The following is an 18,677-nucleotide window of genomic DNA, read 5'->3' as shown; positions in this document are numbered from 1 at the left end:
GTAGATCTTTCATTTCTTTAGCAGATGAGGAAAAGGAAAAAATATTCAGCAGCTTCTCCTTATAATTGCTGCAGCAGTGGGGAGAAGGTATATCTGCCAAAACTCTTACTTCTGTGCAAACTGTTAAAGAATTAATTCTTGTCCACTGATGCTATAATTGCAGTTGCACCCATTTGCAGTGCTGCCTGTGTGAACCTATTGTATATTTTTGCACATCCAATCCAAAATGAAACTGTGGAATTGTAAGAATACCAGACGCAACCGTCTACTGGCCTTTCAAAAATAGTTGAGAGTGAGATGGGAACAGCGCAATTACACATGCACACAGAGGGCAATGAAATTCAGACATGGTTGGACTTAGTCATGCTAGCTACCGTGACTCATTCATGAAGCAGGTGTCCCACATTCATTTTTGCAAGGTACCAAGTTGAAACAGGCAAATTTTGTTCTCTCTAAAATCAGAACAGTTTTCAGCACCAGTTTCCAGATATAACTAGTACAGATGGGTATTAAAAATACAATGATACACAGTAAATAACTAGTATAGGCATTAGCTACCACCACTAACAGGCCATATGGAGACAGAGTGGAAATAATGTGGAAGCTTTTTTCTCTCCTGAAGATCTCAACAGAATCAGAATTTCATACTTTAATGACTCCTGTTTTCAAAGATAGTGTATATAAGGCAACATACAGCACTGGTTTAACACAAATCTTTTCTATTATAAGGCTCTTGACTATAAGCAGAAAGGAAAACTAGGGCCTGGATGAAGCTTCTTAAATCTATAAAGATGAGAAACTCACACATTTGGCTGGTTATAGCTAACTTAAGATGCAAACAATCAACTGCCCTGTTCCTTGGAATGTTTGCCTGTCTGCCCATCCCTTCTATCAACAGCACAAAACATAGTGGATGCCCCCTGTTTCAACAATATCCTTATTTTTAATGAGCATTCAGCCTAGTTTGTTTGTGTAGAGATTAGATGATGTTGGTATTTAATGAGCATTCATCCTGATTTGTTTGTGGGGAGATTAGATGAAGTTGCATCAAGAAAGGGTTATCCCACACTTTCCAGTGCATTTTCCCATTACTTTCCTTGTTGCAAGAAGTCTGATCTTTTGGGGAAATGAGCTGCGCAAGAGCTTCAAACCAGCTTTAATTGCACAGCCTGAATTTGCTGTGATTGAACCCCACCCAAAAACAGTGATAGTCTGGAAGCGCCCAGTCCTAGTGTCCTAGTTTCATGGCCAGACAATGGAAAGAGTGAAAGCACCGTATGGCGGATGGTGAAGAGGACATAAATCTACATTTAATCAAAAAAAGAGAGAGGGGGGGAAACAAGTAATAAACTCGATTAACAATATAATTAGAGCAATAAAACAGGGCAATCAAACGGTGAGCAACAGGCCAATGAAGGGCCATAAAATTAAACTCATTAGTGATCTTCGAGTGGCTCTATTAGTGGCAAACTGCAACACAAACCCTCACAAAGAAACATCAGGGCATGTTCTAGTATAAGAGGAATAACCCCTAAGATTGCCCTGGGTATTGTCCTGGCTGGGGAACAGATTCCAGCTTTTACAATAGACCCTATAAAAACCGGTAAGTACGAACGCACTGTCCAGGTGAAATAACAGTAGGAAAGAGGCTGGGATAACTGGATGGGCATAGGGGCTCCCTTACTAATGTGTGGACAAAAGGTGGAAGCAAATAAGCCAAAGCAGCAATGGGCTGTTTACAAGATGCAATTACTCCCAATGTCAGCAAGTATTGACTTGAGGGAATCTCACACGGCAATCAACACTTCCAAGGCACTCTGCACTCAAGGGTCTAAATTCAGCCCCACATAACCATTGGCTAAATGTCCATGTATTGTTCCCTGATAATGTATCCCGTCAGGCTGCTTAACTTTTATTAAGAAAATATTAGTGGCTGACAATTACCATGTTTTTACTACCATAAGAGCAGGAAGAATGTACTAAAAAACAAAAAGCACTGGCTTTTCTTCTTGTTTTAAGCTCCAAACATCTTTAGCACAGGTGTTTATGGGCTGCAGTCTTTAAAATCAGCACCCTTTGTTGATGTGAGTCCTGACTGCGAACCATCCTACCATCAATAGCCTTCTCTTCTAGGAAGAGTAAGCCCAGGAAGCAATTTTATTAGTCTGTAACAACAGCACAAAGCTGACATGACACTTTGGAGACCAATCTGTTTATTCTTGTAGGCTGTTGCCTATGCAAGTTCACAGCACTTGATCTAGTGTGTGATATTCAGTAGCTAACAGGGCAGTATAGAAACTAATTCTAGCTTGTAGCGAACAGGGCAGGGAGGAAACGCTATAGGGAACCCAGCCTGGGGATGGGGAAAGTACACTGTAAACCAAGGCAACAACTCTCAGTCTCCAGACTTCTGAATTTAAAAATCAGGCACAACCACAGCTTCACCTTCTGCTTCTGCTTAGCGTAATGGGGGCTGAACATGCTCGAGTTCCAAGACAGAAGCTGAACAGGTTACAAAATGTTATTCTTTCATGGAACCTTCCAGTTCCTCGCTCATGCATGCTTTTTGATAGCATAGACCATGTACCAATCTGAGTGCCATATCTGATCCTGACCTTTAACCTCCCAGTCTGCTTCTGTGTTGGAATTGCTTTTTAATATGCTTTTAAACCTTTTTTTAAACAATATGTTTTTAACCTTTAAAAAAAATATCTTCAAAGCTTTTTAAATAAATGTGTTTAAGGTTGTTTTGTTTTGGTGTATTTTAATGTCTGTTTTTATTATGTTTTTATGTGTTTTCAGTGCTTTTGTTTGCTACTGCTGGGCTCCTGCTGGGAGGAAGGGCGGGATATAAATCAAATAATAAATAAATAAAGAGCTCTCCTTCTTCACAGCGCCCTCCTCAGACATATCTAAAAGAAGCAGCCATCAGAAGCACTCTTCATCTTGAAGAAGGAAACAAAGAAGAGGCGCTGCTGCTTTGCTCAGTAACAAGCCTAAGACCATAGCTCGGTGGGCAGCGGAGGCACAGCACAGCACAGCCACTAAAAGCCTAAGGATATGTCTGCCTGCACTTGGACCCCTGGGAGTGTTTTGTTTCCTTTCAGCTAGTCTGTTATTACCCCAGTGCTCACCTACCTGCAATTCCAGTACATATATACTTCCACACCTCTCAGGATTGTGGGGGGTGGGGGTCACCGTTGTTTTGCTCATCTAGACAAGCCTGTACAGCTTGTGACCAACCCACCAAACAGACAGAGTGTATGCCCATGTCTGGGGGAGTGGGGGAAATAGTGATTTCTTCTCTTAAAGAAAAGGGGGAATGTTGTTATCCTGGATTTATCTTTCTGGAAGAGCTTGCTTTCTTACTTTTCTACATGGAATAATTTAAACTGAGAGAAGGAAATGGAAGGCTTGAACGCTGGCTCCAAAGTTAGTACTGATCAGTGCTACAGGGGGAGAGGCAAAAAGGGAACAGACCATGGTTCTAAGAGCAAACAAAAATACTTGCTGTTCAGTACTTGGTCCTGTTTGCTTTGAGATACCAAGCAAAGTTCACGGACAGAAACACAAAGACAGAGGCATAAGGATTTCCTGCCTCCGTTTCAGCTAACGCTCTGGGCCACCTCCAAGCAACATTGGACAAGCAGAGAAGTCAGGAGCTTTGACCATTGCAGCTTCCTTGCAAGGGAAGGGGAGGAAAACTAGCTTATTTCCCCCTTCCTAAGACGACCTAATGATACAGGTAACATAAAGCTGGTTGAGAGGCAACAATGCTAGAAAAAAGGCATTCTGGGTGAGAGGTACACAGAATGAATCCAGTTAGTTGTGGTCAATGAGAATCAGATGAACAAAGATGGATCCAAGGCATAGCTGTGAAGGAGGAAATTTTAGCCTTTCCCAAAAGGTACTGGATGACTTAAAAATAAGCTAGCTGTGTCTGCATTATGCACAGCAGTAATTAATAGCAGAGCTGGGAAATTCTGGTTAGCAAGCATGTTCCAGTAATAATTCCCATATGAGAACATCTTGGTTCATTGCTAACGCTATTCCATCATTACCAAAGCACGCACAGGGGCTTAAAGCAGAATGAAACCCAAGTCACAAATGAACTTCAAGAACAAAAGCATTTTGCAAAGCCTGCTGCTTGCATATGCAAACATGCAATACCCCCCCAACAAAACTAGTTTCCAAAAGGTCTCTCCTAGTTCAAAAAGATCAACATGTATGTAAAACACTCCAAGACAGTAACAAGTTCAGACACAAAAACCTCTCTCTGTGTCTCCCCATATATGTGTCTCTCTGTGTGTGTGTCATTAAAGACTAGTATTAGCTCGTCACGCCTTCTGCTAAGGCTCTGTGTCACCTGCTACCGTTTCCCTCTTCAACTCTGACAGGATGTAACTAATTGTGTTGAAGATGTACAGAGTGGAAGATCAGTGACAAGGGATCAATGTCTCCTGCTTTCAGTGGTAATAGTAACATGCCTTTATAACAACAGGAACATTAAAGCACGTGCAACTAGACAATTATTGTAATTTGAACAGTTAATACTGGAAGAAAAAAACACAACAAAAGGGCCAGAATAATAAAATGTTATTAGATACTGATATGGGCAATAATGGCAATCTGAAAAACGTATGGGAAGCTGACTGGGGGACAGAAATAGATACAACACAATCGAACAGTATGTGCATTTTTAAAAAACTGCATTAGAAGCGGTCTCTGCACATGAGAGAAATTTATTTAAAAATAATTCACAGCATAAAATGATATAGCATAGCTTCAAACTTTCATATGTCTGTAAGACTTTCACCTCTTAGTATTAGTAAGGAACATAACCTCCATAAATGATAGCATCTGAATTTCTGGAGGTGGTGTTTTAAGAGATACGGGCCATTACATAACAGCAGATTGCAAGAATTCCCCAGCTAGAAATCTTAAACAGTTTTAATCAACAAAATAAAAATTTGACTAGAAATGAGCCAATTAGATTTTTGTTAACAGCATAAAGAGTAACTATTGCAAAATATTGAAAAGATTTAAATGGGTCCAATGTTAAAGTTGGTTTTTTTGTGATGGCAGAGCAATTAACACAAACACTTTGATTAGCTAACTGGCAAAATAAAAATGGTAATTGTGTTGCAACTTGGTATGATTTCATTCCACATAACAATAAATGGAGCACAATATGGGCTCACCGATACAGTACATACAGATTTGGGACTCATGACTCCTCATAGGGTTGGAAATCACATGCTCCACATTTACTATACTTGTCTGAGGTCTGGATAGCTCCAGTCAGTTGAGATGATGGATCTCCTGATGCTATCTCTCTGAAAGTCCAGACTGAGTATTGTGAAATATGTGAACAACACCAATATTAGTTACTGTGATACAAGATTATGTATTTTATTTGTATTTTTCTTTTTGGTTATGTTTTATGAATAAATTTGAACAAAGAAATTACCAGATGTGTGTCTCTCTTCTGCTGTAAATGTGATATCCTCTGGCAGAAGGCTATCAGCACCTGCCTAGGTATGCACTAAGGACCAAAAGAAGGCAGATATCCTATATCTAATAACTTCTCTCACACAACTCAGGCCGATTACTTATGGCCCAGTGAACAGCCTCTCTGATCTACCATAGGGGAAAAATAAATAAATGGAGGTTAATATCCCTGGCAAACTCACTTGATACACTACATTTGTGGTGATGGTAGTGAAAAGCACAGGCTTAATAAAGCTTTTTCACACCACATAAACTGTATTTTATGCATGTTTGCCTCCTCATACCACTGAGACTAAGAGGAGGCAGCTCTCTGGGGCTTTCTGCAAAATGTTTCCATCATAGAAGGGAAGAAGTGGCAAATTACCAGAATCAAGGCCAGAATATTATTTTTCCTGCACTGCCAGGGTCCAAGTACTTTCTGGTAAAAAAGAGGTCTGTACAGGTCTGCTAAATATTCATGTGCTCCAATGATAAAGCCTCATCCAAGAGTCAACCTGGCTTATACGGAAGGAAATCAACTATCACCATTCATCTTGCCTTTCACCTTGTAAATGCAAGGCAACTCCTCTTTCTTTGCCATTAAAAAAGTAAGAGTGCCCATTTATTTTTCCTCTTAATGTGATGGTTCAGTAAAAATGACAAACAGTTATGAGAACAGCTCACATTCTGAAACACTGAGGCAGATGTTCCTGAAGACAAGCAAGACAAGAGGTAACTTTTCCCTGAGCCTCCCCTAACCCTAACCCAATTGGGAAGAAGAGCATACTTTGGGTGGTTTAAGAAATGGCAAGCTCACTTACTCACTGTTCTCTAGTTCAGGAGTGAGGAACCTCTGGCCTGTGGGCCTGAGGAGGCCCACAAAATTCAAAGCCTGCCCTGTCCACTAGGCCATTTTAAGCAAACCATGCCTACCTTTCCCACATCTGATAGTATATATGAGGTTAAGCATGGGAAACTTTGAGCTATGGCTAAAATGAAGAAGAATTTGGAACACATTCTAAGCATGTTTCTGATACTTCCACTGAATCACTGGCTTGAATTCAAGACAGCATCTGCAGGCACAGCTCAAGCCACACCAGCAAAGTGATTGACAGTTACGTGACCTTATCCACCGGTCAAAATGGTCTGCAACACGGGGGGGGGGACTGAGGATCCAGCCCACCAGCCAGATCCTGTTCCCTGCCCCTGTACTAGTCAGTGTATCAGATGGTAGGGTTCCAACCCTTCCCCCAAATATCTGTTCACAATTCAGGAAAGGGAAGACATTTTTCTAGGGGGTTGTGTTTTTTCATCTCACACACTCAGGAAACATAAGCCTCTCAGAGGGAGAGGGCCATGAGGGAGAAGGAGGCTTATGCTTCCTGTGTTCATGAGTAGATTCATCCACTCAGCTATCCTGATACATCTTTGTTCCAACAAGTTTGGACATTGCTTTCCTGTTTAAGGAGTAAATATGAAAAGCCATCATAGCTCACTCACTAGAGTACTGAACAAGCCAGGCTTCATCCACAAGAGCCACTGGCAATGACAGCCTCATAGAGCGGTTCAAGACACACAATATAATTAAGAATCTATGCGACTTTGTACATTAAACATGCTAATCAAAATGATAAACAGAAGCAGAAAAGAGATTCACATGTAAAACTTTTTAAAATACCTGCCCAGAGGCATGTGTGTCAGTGTCACATAAATGACCCTACCAAAGGAATGTGGCCATTCACAATTTTTAATCCTTTCCCCTGCACTGTTTTACTTATCCAAATCCACCCCCATTGCTATTCGACCTGTTGGGATAAACATGGGGTATATGCATGTTTTCCTTAATGGTGTGAACAGCTGTGGTGGAATTTAAATCAGGATAGTGGTATGGGGGTGGAGTAGGGAGGTAAAAATCTATCCCCTTGTACCATAGCAGCAATCCAATTCAGGGGAGCCTCTTCTGTTATTAAAATATATTAAAGAGAAAGAGGAGAAACCCAAACACACTCTTCAATGTCTCATCTAGTTAAGCCCAAAGATAATTATGAATGTTTGTGGCCAAGCTCCGAGATCCATCCTGGCCGTTTATAACCCATCTATATCACCCAGCATGGTGTGAGGAATAGGATGCAAGTTCACGTGTTCAAGAACCAAAGCACATTCTCATAAACTGCATCCCTAATCCATGGAAGATCAAATTGTTGAGGACTTCTGTTGTGGTGCCAAAGCTGTAGAACAGTCTCCCCAATGAAATCTTTGCTTTGTAGCTTCTGGCACACAGTTAGCACTTTCCCACATGTTCTGAATTAGCAATGTACAGCACAATCTTATGCATCTTTATTCAGAAGCAAGCCCAACTGTCTGAAATGGAGCTTACTACCAGGATAACTGCGTATAGAATTGTAGCCTTAATCTCTGGGTTTACTCTTAAGCTTTTTTTGTCAAGTTTGTCTCAACTTTTAGTTCTGAATCCTACAATTTCAAATTCATCTTACTGAGCTGTACCTTATTATTGGGGATTTTTCCTTTATTAGAGGGGTGCGTTTTTTTTATTACCATTGTTTGATTTTATTTCAATGATGTGCCTTTAATTTAGTTTTAGAACCGTTATCCATCCTATGCAATGTTTTTAGAAAAGGAGGCATATACATTCCAAAAATAAAAAATGCCACTAAACTAGACAAAATATTGCTTTTTGTGTGAACTAAAACTGTACAGCACATACTGGTCCAGAGGAATTAAAATATTTACAATAAATCTTTGCCACTTACGCATCATAGTTAGGGGTAGTTTGTGATGACAAACTTAGATTTACAGCTCAAAACGGCAGCCCTCCTTCCAAGTTCTCTTTTCTCTCCACACATAATGTGCTGTTATGGAAATATGTGGTGTGAGAGTAACACTTTGCACATGTCCACAATCACTCTACATCTTGCTATTTTGGGGGGAGGGGGAGGGGAAAACTCGCACAATGTAATCACATCCAATCACACATTTCTATAACTATGCACAACAGGAGAAACTAAATAAGGGGCAGTTGTTTCCCCAGTACTGCCCTGAGCATATATTCACTAGTAGGTAAAAAAAAAAAAAACACCTTGTGGTTTAAGGTGCCTAGAGGCTCAGAGGCACAAGTTACCAATTCTTCCAAGCTACACAGCAAGTAGATTGGACTGTGAAAGACCAACCTAAATTGTGTTTGCATTTTGACCAATTTGTAGGGCAGCACAATATCTCAGAGAGAGGAGATCAGGTGTCCTGCTCCCCTGGTGCATTCACTATAGCTGCCCAATTTCTCTGCTTTTTAAAGTTTGATAGAAATATCTGTTGGCTATAGGCATATTCTTACATTGTAAGGGTTTTTTGCCTGCTAGTGAATTTCTCTGCTTTTTAATCCAGGAGGTAAGAAATGGGATCCTGTGCAAGTTTGTTGAGAATGGATTGATCATTTGCATGCTTATTGAGTTCAGTGGGATTTACTCCTGTGCAATCATGCTTAGGGTAAATGAAACTAACCACGGGGGGGGGGAGGAATAGAATAGAATATTACCCTGAAGAGAAGAGGGAGGGAGGAGGAGAGAAGAGGGGAGGAGGGAGGGAGGGAGGGAGGAAAGAGGGGAGGGGAAAAGGAGAAGGGAGAGGATTGGAAGGGAAGGGGATAGGAGGGGGGAGAAGGGTAGGTTTGATAATTTGCATGCTTATGGAGTTCAGTGGGATTTACTCCTGTGCAATCATGCTTAGGACAGGTGAAACTGACTTGGGGGAGGGGAAGGGAGGAGGAGGGAGGAAGGAAGGGATTGCGAAGAGCTCCAAAAAGACCTCTCCAAACTGAGTGAATGGGCGGGAAAATGGCAAATGCAATTCAATATAAACAAGTGTAAAATTATGCATATTGGAGCAAAAAATCTTAATTTCACATATACGCTCATGGGGTCTGAACTGGCGGTGACTGACCAGGAGAGAGACCTCGGGGTTGTAGTGGACAGCACGATGAAAATGTCGACCCAGTGTGCGGCAGCTGTGAAAAAGGCAAATTCCATGCTAGGGATAATTAGGAAAGGTACTGAAAATAAAACAGCCAATATCATCATGCCGTTGTATAATCTATGGTGCGGCCACATTTGGAATACTGTGTACAGTTCTGGTTGCCTCATCTCAAAAAGAATATTATAGAGTTGGAAAAGGTTCAGAAGAGGGCAACCAGAATGATCAAGGGGATGGAGTGACTCCCTTACGAGGAAAGGTTGCAGCATTTGGGGCTTTTTAGTTTAGAGAAAAGGTGGGTCAGAGGAGACATGATAGAAGTGTATAAAATTATGCATGGCATTGAGAAAGTGGATAGAGAAAAGTTCTTCCTCTCTCATAATACTAGAACTTGTGGACATTCAAAGAAGCTGAATGTTGGAAGATTCAGGACAGACAAAAGGAAGTACTTCTTTACTCAGTGCATAGTCAAACTATGGAATTTGCTCCCACAAGATGCAGTAACGGCCACCAGCTTGGATGGCTTTAAAAGAAGATTAGACCAATTCATGGAGGACAGGGCTATCAATGGCTACTAGCCATGATGGCTGTGCTGTGCCACCCTAGTCAGAGGCAGCATGCTTCTGAAAACCAGTTACCAGAAGCCTCAGGAGGGGAGAATGTTCTTGCACTCGGGTCCTGCTTGCGGGCTTCCCCCAGGGACCTGGTTGGCCACTGTGAGAACAGGATGCTGGACTAGATGGGCCACTGGCCTGATCCAGCAGGCTCTTCTTATGTTCTTATGAAGGGGAGGAAAGGGAGAGGGGAGAGCAGGGAGGAAAGAAGATTGGGTAGGTGGGCACTGGGCAGAGGAAAAGACCCTTTCCTTTCCAAAAGGAAAACATTGTTAACAGTATCAGTATATTTTTGGGGTTTCCCCCCACCATAAAAACCCATGTGGTTCTCACCTAAATTAAACCAAAGCTGTCCCTGGCCACATCCACACCAGAACTTTATTCCACTTTAGATAGTCATGGCTTCCCCAAAAAAATCCTGGGAAGTGTAGTTTATGAAGGGTGCTGAGAGTTGTTAGGAGATGCCCTATTCCCCTCACAGACCAACAATTCCCAGAAGGGCTGACTGTTATACCACTCTGCCCACTGGAGCTCTGTCAGGGGAATAGGGCTTCTCCTAACAACTCTCAGAACCCTTCACAAACTTCACTTTCCAGGATTCTTTGGGGAAGCCATGACTGTTTAAAGTGGAATAAATGGCTAGCTTGGGTGTGGCCACCTGATTAGCCAAGCCAAGCAGCTGTTAGTCTGGCTTTTAGAACACTGACATCTGGTTCTTACTGAGTATGCCTGCACTATTATAGTCTCCAATGTTAAATTCTTAAATTAATTAAAAATCAGCCAGGTTTTTTTTTTTAACTTTTAAACTGCAGAAGATAAAGGTCAGAGTATGGGGCAAGGTCAATAATAGGATTACAGGTGCTCTGTGAACATGGCTGATTTTTAATTAATTTCAACAAATTATGAGGACACTGAGGAAAAAAAACCCAATAGGAGTCTGGATTCTTTTTCTCTGGTTTTACACTTTGAACTCTAGATTCTCTCTGAGCATTTTGTGTACCATCATGAAAACTTAGACGGTTGTTAAGCAAGCGTTTCTTAGTTCAGACCTAAAGTTTTGCAAGATTTTGTTTTGAAATGATCTTATGGGAAGCAGCAGAATGGCAAGGGGCTATTTTCAATATAACATGGCAGAATGCGAAAAATCTATGCTGCCTATAGAACACAGCTATTCTTGTGGCTGTATAATAGAGTGATTTTCATCTCATCTCATCCATCCACACAGCTACCCTTTTTCTCATTGTGCCAACAGGAAACTAATGGGTGAACACATTCATTCCCAAAACTCACAAGCAAATTCATGGCTGGGTAATTCATCTGAACCCAGGTCCAATTCCAGCACTTGATCTGATTTCTATTATAGTAATGGTTGTGCAGATCGACCTTTACACACACTGTCAGTTTCATTATACATCGTACAAAGAAAGCATCTCAAATTTTCCAGCTCCCCAGCCAAAGCCCTGATATTCAAAAGGCCAGCAGGAGTAGGATTCCATATGCATTCAGAATATTGAGATATTGTCATTTCACCCCACCACCAACCAATTTTGCCTATTGAAAAAAAAAAGATGTCCTCTTGGCTCACACTTTCAATGTATGAAAAACAGTCCTCAGAGTGTTATGACAGTGAAGTGATGTATGGCTAATGCAGGCCATGAGGGTTGGAGGGATAATTACCTCTGCATCTCACTGGCTGGCAGACATCAAATACTTTTCTAGACATTTAGCAGAGCCACCAATTAATCCAAGTCCTTGCTAGACAGCCCTACAGCCTCATCCACAAAGGCATGATAAAGTGAGTGTCAGAAGTCTGGCACTTGCATTCTGGGGCCAGAGCGCACTTCACTCTCTCCACCCCTTAGCAGGAAGACAGCCTATTTCTGTCAGTGTAACAAGAATAATAAAGATGTTTCTAGGACCCGGTTCTTATATTTTCTCAGCAGCACAGGGGCTTGTCCATTTCCCCAGGTCAGGGAGGTACCGCTTGGACGAGAGCGGTTGCGTCACCAATAAAGCAGCACAGGCTAGGAGCTTATATAGGATCTAACTTCTCCACCCTTTCCTGGCTCTCAGCCAGTCCCTGATCTGAGCAGGTGCTTCCATGTGCTTTCCTCTGCTCCTGAGTAGCCTCATGTGCAGCTAGCCAGGCCCCTGAGTAATGACTCTAAAGTTCGTGGCTGGATCACTGCTTTTTCTGCTCCTGAGGCCCTAGGGGAAATTGGGGGGGGGGAGGTCTGAGAGCTGGTCAGGAACCCAAGCAACTGGTGTAGGAACCTCCAGTCCTGGAGTAGGGGTATCTAGGTCAGTTGGGTCTTCACAGGCAATGGGGAGACCTGCTGTCGGGTCTTGCTCCCTTGCTCCTCCTCTGAAGAGTCTTCAGGTTTGAGATCTGGCAGCTCCTCTCCACCCCAGGCTGCCACAGCAATGCAAGAAGCCTGGGACCATGCAGGAGGAACCATTCGCATTGTTGCTGGGTGGGATCCTCTCACACAGGCAAAAGCTTCTTGCATTACCCTGCCAGTGCCGGAGTGAGCAGCACTGCTATGGCTCTCATGCTGCCAAAGTAACACAGGTAGCTTCCAACTACCAAACATAAAACTTTTTGCTCTGTTAAAGTAAACACTTTTTTTTTTCATTCTGACATTGTTTACACCAAAATATGGCAGATTCTCCCAATCTGAATCGGGAACCTCACAGAATACTTTAGGTGATGCTTTAAGGTAGGGCTGTTCCCTTCCAATATGGGTAGTGTTTCCATTATAGGCTCTCCAACTGTGTATCATAAATGGGCAAGGAAGAAGGGATGGTGCTACGAATGATGCAGCTCCCACAATGCAATTTCCTGTGGCAAACGCCATAGAGTCGACTGTTAGGGGAAATATCAGAGGGATTAGGAGCGTCTCTGCTTAGTTCCCTTCTGGAATACTCCAACTGATGTGAATATAAAACTTGTTTTCATCGGCCCTGGCACTGCTGAGGCATGTTGATATTTTGGTCTGCTCTTATCAGGGAACTCTATTTGTGCCCTCTCTCTAGATCTTCAAACTGTTCTTCTTGCCAATTTTCATTCAGCTAATTAGAAAGATCCCAATTTATCACAATGTGTGTTTTTATTGTTGTTTACTGAACACCTTTGAATCCAAGATACCTGTTTCAGGTTGCAATCTAATACCTACCTACCTGGAAGAAAGTCCCATTGAACCCAATGGAGCTTACTTCTGAGCAGACATGTGTTGGATTGCAGCCTAAATTGCTGAACTGAAGACTGCAGATTTTCAACCATATTATAAACGTCCTTGCTGTTGTTCCACCCTCAACAGGTGAAGGACTCTAGCTCAAGGAGCACATCCTGTGCATTCAAATGGTCCCAGGTTCAATCCCTGGTATCTCCAGGTGGGGCTGGGAAGGACAGCTGTCTGAAAACCTAGAGAACGTCTGCCAGTCAGTGTTGACAATACTGTGCTAGATAGACCAATAGTCTGACATGGTACAAAGCAGTTTTTTATGCACCTATGGAGCAAGTAATTTATTGTGTTCTGGTATATTTAATTTATTTATTCATTTCCAGCCCTTCAGTGGCCAATCTGCATTCCCAAGGCAGTGTATTAAAGATTAAAATAAATACAAATATTATTTTTAAAAATCTAACTCAACAACCACAGCATACCACTCTTCTGCTCTTTCTTGCACTCCAACATTCCAGACTGTTTTGGCCATGTGAGCTGAACAATAAAAACCCTCACTAATACTACAATATCTCTTATCTCCAGCAATAAAATAGGTCATAGGTTCAGCTGTTAGGGAAAATATCAGAACAGGCAGTGGCTCGCTGAAACTGCAGTATCTCCTACAGGCCTGCCCTTAGCATGTGTGGGGCCCGGGGCAAAAGCATAGTTGCCCCCCCCACATTCTTTCCCTCTCTCTATATATATATTGAGAGAGAGAGAGAGAGAGAGAGAGATTTTATTTACGAATATATGTAATAATAATATTTACATATCATCTTCATTATTCCCTTTGGAAAATAGTGACTGGCGCCCCTGTTTTGACAGATGTGGGAATAAGGCTAAGAGAAAGTGACTTTGCTAAGGTATATTTTCTTGGCTGAGCTAGGGTTTGCACCTGGATTTCCCATATTCAAATAAAATACTTGACAGTAGCAAATACTTTTCAGTAGAGCACAGTGATGCTTTATCCTCACATGCCATAATATTGGTAAGTTTTGCCTATAGAATTGTCACTAGAATTTCAAGAACCTGGTGTCAATTTTGTTCCTATTGATATATTAACTGCAATAGAAACATCAGGTTTAGGAAGAACATCTAGGCCAGCATTAAGTTCTTTCTGAAACATTTTGTTTCTGTGATTTCTTTTTCTCCAAACTGAAAATCAAATATTTGTATTCACAGAATGATAGTGAAACAAATGGTTGCAGTTTCTTACTTTTTAAGTGAGATGGACTGATTATACAGCACAGTGATGCACAGGGCTAGCGTGAAACACATCTGAGAACAGCTAAATCACTTGAGCGGCGGCGGCAGCTTGTAATTTTAGCACCTGGAAGCTGCTGCGGCTACTTTTTACGCGCAGCTCCTATTTGCAGCCTTAAGCTCCAGATGGCGGCAGCTGCTCGTATTTTCAGCCACGGTCTCCCAGTCAAGCTGCTAAAAATACAAGTGCCGCCGCCACCTGAGAGTAATGGAGCTGGCGGCAAAGGGGCGAAAAGGTTGCAAGGAGAGCCACAGCTGTGGACTCCCAGCAAGGCTCGTCTCACTGGAGATGTGTGAGCCCAAACAAGGGAACGGCAGCTGCCGGAGCCCCCAACAAAGAGGCTGAGGAGGGGGGAAGAAAGTAAAAAAAAAAACCACCACCAAGTGCAGGGCCCCCCAAAGCGTGGGGCTGGCTGCCCCACTTCCCAGTGCCTAGGGGCGGCTCTGATCTCCTATCTTAAGCAAGAAAGCCAGCTTCTCTCTTCAACCAGCAGTTTCAAACCCCAATAACTACTCTCTACAGAAGAATGGCCACATCCACCTTTAACTTCAGCGAATCCACTTTGGGGCCTCCACCTCAATGCAGCTTCATGAAGCTGAATGACATCATTGCCAGATGTCTCCAGACGCTATTGTCAGGTTGGCACAGTTGCTTGCTATATACCCACAGACAGGACAGAGCTGAAGTACTTCCACCACCTAACTGTGGATATGGCAAGACACAGAACCCATTGGTATGTGAATGGTTGGTGCATGTTGCTCTGGAGAGCCAAGTCTTCCTCCTCCTGATTCCAAGAACTGACCAACCCAGTCCTGTACCTTAAAGAGGTTCATGTAAGAGAATATGCCACCAACTGTAGTTTCTCCTGACACTGTTGTGCTGTGTTATGAAAAAACACACTAGAGGAAAGCTCTGTGCCATCCTTTAATAGGTATAGGTTTTGGATCTGGCAATCCTATCACAGAGTGAGATACATGGGTGTGCCTTAGTCACCATTATGGGAAGGCAGAAGGAGGGAGATTAGCATGCAGAGGCATAATTTAAGACACAGGCATAATTTAAAATTTAAATGCAGGCAAGGGGTCACACTATCCTAAGTGCATAGTTGACAGCACAAAGCACGTCTGCTTAATTGCATACGTGGCTCCAGGACTTGCTGCTTTCTTTGCGCCACTGTTCATTACAGCTCTAGCCTTTGTGTTTCCACATATTATGCAAATACAGCAGCAGGCAGCTATTATGATCTCTGCCTTAGTCACTGAAGATCTCCAGTGCTTGTCACGTTTACAGAATATTCAGTCTCTCTGCAGGTTTGCACATCTGGGAATAGCTTCATTTAGCAGAGAGGGGAAAAAGTGATTTCTTTCACAACCTATTCCAAGGACAGATTACAATATATCCTTACCTCGTTTTATCCTCACAGCCAAAGGCAACATCACAGTGGAATATAAAGAGTATCACACAAGGTCAGAGATGCAGACAACCTTTCTAAAGTTCTCAGTGGGAAGAGAATCAGATATAGCCCAAACCTGAAGACACTTGTGCTTCTGCCAATTTGCACACAGATGATCAGCTACACTGATGCATTGTTAAAAAAATATAAATCCATTCAAAAGTTAAAGAGTTTAAGTAAAACAGGTGGTCACATTTTATTTGTCTTGGCTAAAAGCTATTTTTTAAAAAATCAACCTTGGACCTTTTTAGTCCAAGTGATACAGACAACCACAAACATGAACAAGAATTACATATTTAGAATGAAATATAAAAAGAGAAGTTCAATAATCCTGGTTACAATCAAATGGATATCAAAATCATTTTAACACTATATTGCTGCTCCAAAGGGAAGAGAAGCCACATTTTTGTTGTTCCTCTGTCAAATGGGTTTAACAAAACAAGCTCCTTTACTGAGGGGGAACAGATAAATTACTGACCCTGAAATAAGAGGGCCCTACAGCACCTGTTGTATGGATTGCTATGTATGTCTCTAGAAGACTACAGGCTCAAGACAACTATTCTAAACATCTGATCCTGAATGCATTTTTTTTAAAGAGCATCCTCAGATTCCACTGGAACTTACTTACAAGCTATCTTTCTTCCAAGAAAATGTATGCAAGTCCCATTCAAAGAGGAAGGAATCAATGGCACCGATCCACCACAAATTGGACTGAACTCCCAGTAAATATGGTTAGTGTGATGTAGTCTGGCCCTCTGCTTTTAACTATGGGGGTGGCAACATGTTCTATTTTGTGGTATTTACCCTTTTTAATGGTTTTGATTGTTTTTACTTATTTATTGTAAGCTACCCAGAAAATGTTATGTCTTGGGTGACTTACAAATGTTATAAATAGTGTAGCTTTAAATCTTATCCTACTTTGTAGTTTGACTTCTTACTCTCAAGATCAGTAAAAATGAAGCTTACTCCAACTGACAAAATGGACTGTAGTCCATGAAAGCTTAAGTCATAATAAATTTGTTCATCTTTAAAAGTGCCACAAAACTCTTTGCTGCTTTTGTTGCAACAGACTAACACAGCTACCCCTCTGGAAATTAGTATAAGCCAATAAACAGTTAGGATAAGGTGACAGAGAACACAAATCTAATATGTTTAGTTGCCCATAACAAAAAAGTAGACAGGAATAGGTGCAAGAGCCCCTGTAGTAAAATATCACTGAGTGAGGCTACTGCAGATGTTCAGTGACTCAGGACAATGCAATTATGCTAGGGATAGGGCAGAGCACTACCACCATCAGAATCTGGGCCAAAATCACAGCTTCCAGGGTGAAGAGAGACAGAAGCATTCCCAAAGCAGGCATAGAACCCAATGCTTGCCCGATATGGAAATACAGGGAAGGGGGGGGTATTAAGCCTTTCTCTCTTTGTCTCATAACCCCCAAAATTTCTGATGCAGTAAGGAAAAGGCAAATACACTGCTCCTTTGCAGAATCAGAAATCTTTCGGATGAGGAGGTCCCATGTAACCTAGACAGCTGAGTAAGATTCTCCCTCCCCCACAAAATATATCCTGAAAGTTTTTGATCCTTGTCGCTGGATTGGGAGGGCACGGAGGTGGAGATTGACCAAACTTTTGAAATCTCCCGCAGTCACAATATCCCAACTAAGCTAGAGATGTATTTTAAAAACAAAAAAACAAAACTTCCTGCTCTGAATCAAGTGATATCCTTTCATAACACGCAGAGAGCTCTCTGCATTGTCCAAAGGAACAGTTGCAATCTCTAACTCTGTGATGGGTAAGGACCCCTGTATCGGAGGAGCATGAGGTTAAGGAAGATTAACAGACTGGACAGCTGTCACCCCTCTCCAGTATTTTTTGCCTACACCTCAGTAAATCTTTGAGACCTTCCCCTCCTGGTATGTGAAGGGTGTCCTCTGCAGTGAGGGTCTGTTTAAGGCGGCAAAGCATCCTTTTAACTGTAGTGCATCAGGGCCATCAAGATATGAGGAAAGAGTCTAGGTAGAACCTCACATCACATCTCAAGAGCCCTTCAGTTTAGCAAAGGGTCAGTAAAATATCACCCCTGAAAACGGTTGTAAATCACTGAAGTCATTGCACTTTCCAAGACCCATTGCAGAGTTTTTGAAAAGCAGAATGCCTTTATTCTGCTCTCTGCCAAAACTCCACAGAGTAGGTCCCCTGATCCTTTACTCTTATGTTGGGTCAATTATAACTTCTTGCCACATGAAAGCACTTCAGCTCCAGGTACATCTGACAAACTGGAGTGAGTAGCGTATCTTCAGCCATATAAAGCAACACACAAAATGACAACAGAAAAAGACCATTCAAAAATGTAAAGGGGTGGCAGAAAAAAGACTTACTCAAGTCTCTACAATTCTGTTGCCCACACCTAACAGGATAAAGGGAAAGTGTGGGATTATTGTCATCATACTAGAAATAATACAGTGTAAGCTATATTTTAATTCAGTCTATGAACTTATTTATATTTACAAAGCTTAACTTAATGAACTATAATAGTTTGAGAGTTGCTACAGCAAAACTAAATCTACCTTTCCAGTGGGAGGTATAGAATATAAAGGGTGTAGCAACTGTGGATTAGAGTGTCCACCATCACTTGATGTTGCT

The 18,677-nt window shown here is 41.9% G+C and overlaps 1 protein-coding gene across 4 annotated transcripts in view; it reads right to left on the bottom strand.

Moving 5' to 3' along the window:
* The window catches only part of B4GALNT4 (beta-1,4-N-acetyl-galactosaminyltransferase 4), a 248,877-nt gene that overhangs the window by 183,279 nt on the left and 46,921 nt on the right, over positions 1–18,677 (bottom strand). Inside the window, exon 1 of one of the 4 annotated variants that reach the window (XM_061609888.1) lies at positions 15,985–16,074. The exons of the other annotated variants lie outside the window; for them this stretch is intronic. Within the exon in view, the coding sequence (XP_061465872.1) occupies positions 15,985–16,015 (31 nt within the window). The 5' untranslated portion in view covers positions 16,016–16,074. Of the gene's footprint in view, positions 1–15,984; positions 16,075–18,677 lie in introns of those variants that run through there. 4 annotated transcript variants of the gene reach the window in all.

Source organism: Rhineura floridana, chromosome 2 (assembly GCF_030035675.1).
Source record: "Rhineura floridana isolate rRhiFlo1 chromosome 2, rRhiFlo1.hap2, whole genome shotgun sequence".
Classification (NCBI taxonomy): Eukaryota; Metazoa; Chordata; class Lepidosauria; order Squamata; family Rhineuridae; genus Rhineura; species Rhineura floridana.
Note: the sequence above shows the minus strand (reverse complement) of the source record. Positions and strands in the feature narration are given on the sequence as shown.